At 43.5% G+C, this 3302-nt stretch overlaps 1 protein-coding gene across 1 annotated transcript in view; it reads right to left on the reverse strand.

Annotated features, from left to right (window-relative positions):
• Nucleotides 1-2024: 2024 nt before the first annotated feature.
• The window catches only part of CHRNA1 (cholinergic receptor, nicotinic, alpha 1 (muscle)), a 5156-nt gene continuing 3878 nt past the window's right edge, over nt 2025-3302 (reverse strand). Inside the window, exon 4 of the mRNA XM_010085174.1 lies at nt 2025-2169. Coding sequence (XP_010083476.1) covers nt 2038-2169 — 132 coding nt within the window. The 3' untranslated portion in view covers nt 2025-2037. The remainder of the gene's footprint in view (nt 2170-3302) is intronic.

Consider the following 3302-nt stretch of genomic DNA (forward strand, 5'->3'; position numbering starts at 1 on the left):
CTGAACAAAGATACCATGGATGCTCACCATGAATCTTGTTACTCGATGTTTATTTTTAATGCTAAGATTCAACTACATGCTGCTCTAAGAGGATTGTTCTGTCAACGTTAGTGCCAATCACTGCCTCCCAAGTGAAGTCCCAGGCACCATTACACTGCAGCTGAGCTCATTGCGAACTGGGGAGCTGCGTGACTCCCTCCAAGGGCTGAGAGCTGAGAACTTCCACTGAAGATAAACAGAGCCGCAGCAAGCACTCCATCTGTCAGCAGAGGTTTTGCCCAGCATACATCTTCAACAATTGTTTACAAGGTTAATGATCAGCCAGGGAGGCAAAGATTACCATCACCTAAACTGTAAGAGTGGAGCAGTGTGTTACAAGTGATCGATTGCCCCAGACAAACTGTTTGCTTTGCGTAGGACTGCAGCTCACCAAAACATTGCCCAGCAAACACTACGCAATGATGGAAGTATTGCACAAGTGCCTCATTTTCCCTATAGAGAGTTTCAAATGCTTGTCCTCTGCAAACATGACACATTCCTGTAGAGCATTAACATCATACAAATTATTTTATTAAACTCACAGCAAATTATTTACAGCTGTTAGCAAAGTAGTCCTATTGGCTTGGACAACCAGCTGGGAAAGATGAGTAACTTGGATCAGTTGCCCCACCTCTCTTTATTTATTTCTGAGAAAAACAGGCAGCACTGCTAGTATTTGCACGCTGTGTTATTGAAACACTCATAGGCTTGCGGCTTATGTTGAGTATTTACTAAACCCCAAAGGTCTTTGGCCAAAAGCAGCACTACTTTATTTTAGCCACTAGAGTGAGCTGCTGCTCAACATTTGAATAAAGTTCGGGTAATTATTTGTTCCGTTCAGAAAAGGAGGCGTCCTGTCGTTTTGTCATACGTAAGTAAAGCTGAGATCCACACTTTACTTTCCCTAGGAATGATCTTAGTGATGCTGTGCCTGCCTTTAATGCTCATGATATGTTTCAACGGGGCAGGGGACAGACAGTTTTCAGGGAACAGAGAGAAGTGTGTTTAAGATGTCATACTGAGCACCCCCAAATTTGGAGCTGCCCCCACATTAGTTATCACTCAAAATGGAGAGTGGAAACCAGCCTTCCCAGGTCAGGGCAGGCTGAGTACAGATATTATCCTATGGATGCCATCCCTTCCCCCCCAGCCTAAACTTTTTCCTTAGGATGCAATTGCAGAACATCTCTGTTGACAATGGAAAATCCTGAGCATTAATACACAGTGAATGTGGGACTTCTTACAATGAGTATTAGCAGGTAAAAATAAGAGGGCAGCAATTGCAACATAGTCACAGAGCAGGGCTCAGTGATACAACAGGGCAAAAAGTCCTCCTCTACAAGTCCTTACCATGTGACTTGATAGCAAAAAATACCGGTGGGACCCAACTGGCTGGGGCTGGATCCTTTCCACACTAAGGAACAGTCCCTCCTCTTTGCTGCATCAAGAGTTTCTACAGGTAGAGTCACGTCGGACAGCCAGTCATTTCAGCTTTGTGTGTGACAATCAAGTGCTTAAGCATGGAGTCTGAGATACTTCCGCTTGTTACTTATAGTGTTAGGAGTAATTTGTGACTCTGCCAATACAAAAACCACAGAGCAGATACTGAAACCAGCTTGATCACTGAAGTTGGATACAGATTTAGAGCTCAGATAAAGCTTATTACACTGCTACTGATTTCACTGGAATTGTATCTGTGGGTTACAAAGTCAGACAGTCTTATTAATACATTAACATTTTTAATAAATAGTAAAATGGATCAAAGCCTGGCTGACAGCCATTCAGTCTACCAGTAATGCAAGTGTTCCTTTTTGGCAATGAAATGCCACTGAGCAGCAGCTCAGAAGTGCTAAGTATGGAGCCTTACATTTTATTATCCCTCCTCTTTCCCAGCAGGGACTGATTCCTGTCTGTGAAACTTTCAGAGTCTGGCCAGGTTTTCATGGTTAAGATGCTTTCAGATGCTGACTGGGGTAGCAAATACTTTCCCGTTGATGTTCATCCTTGCTGATTTAATTCAATAAGGCGACCAGCAAATACAGCTAATGTTCCTATAATACAAACTAGCATAAATATGCCAAGGAGAAGATGATCAACCACCATCGCAACAAACTTCCATTCTTCTGCAGCCTGGGAAAGAAACAAAGGAGATGGGTAAATCTCTGCAGAGCCATGTTTGTTATAGGCATTCTTGTAATTTACTGTCTTGAACAAGTGAAAGGCTCTTCCTCAAGTTCTACTATTATGCAAAAAATACTAATTTTCTTCTCCAAACAGGTCAGTGGTTGAGAAAGCCTAAGCTACCTAGAAATAGTAGTTTCAAGACTAAACTGTTTAGAAACCCTGGCAATTTGGTGAACATTTTAATTAAAATGAGATGTTGAAAAGCTTAATTTTTAGTCAATTGGTTGCTTTTGAAGGGGAGTTTAAAATGTACAAAGCAAAACAATTTGACTCAACTGACTTTTGTTTTTCTATTGCTTTTTCATTCTCCTGGGTTACCTTAAACAATTATTAATTTAGCTCTAGCCCCTGCTTTCTATGCCTAGTACACACTCTAAGGTCTGGGAAAACTTTCTCTGTAGCTCCCTTAGTCTTTTTTCCAGTTCTGGGACACTGTGAACCAAGTACTTGCTCTGCAACTGCCCTTTCACTGCATGCTTTTGTGGGAACCTGGCACCGTAAGAGCCAGCAGAGAGCAAGGTGCTAGGATTTCCACCCTGTAACTCTGTCTGAGGGAGCTGCACGTACTGGCCTAAGACACCTCTACATTTGCCTTAGTTGCCCCTCAAGTAGAAGAGGCTGTTGTAAATTATCTAGAGGACACTGATAATCAATACTCTTTTGAGGTGGTTCATAAGTGTGTAAGCGAACGCGATGAAGTGACAGTCTGCAGAAGCCACAACCTTTGGTTTATTTGGGGAACTTGACTTCTGAAACCCCCTGGAAGTGGCATCAGTGGTGCCCAGATGACATAAGCAGCTGGGCTCCACTTCCGAAGGGAGCACTTGCCAGTAACCTGAAGACCCTCTTTGTAAGCTTGGGAGGAAGTGAAGCCCAGAGGCGCTGAAGCCATGCCAGCCCTGCCAAAGGTAACACTTGATCTGCAGAGAGGCACCGGAGCCACGGGGAACACGAGACTCCAGCCAGAGCCATTCTGCATGCTCCAGGAATTCGGTCACAGGAACAAACATCGTGGTGTAAATTCTGCCCTCCTTTTCAGGAGCGCAGCCAAATTACTGTCCCAAACAACTCTTTCCACG

The sequence above is a fragment of the Pterocles gutturalis genome, unplaced genomic scaffold, assembly GCF_000699245.1.
Source record: "Pterocles gutturalis isolate BGI_N339 unplaced genomic scaffold, ASM69924v1 scaffold40010, whole genome shotgun sequence".
NCBI lineage: Eukaryota > Metazoa > Chordata > Aves > Pterocliformes > Pteroclidae > Pterocles > Pterocles gutturalis.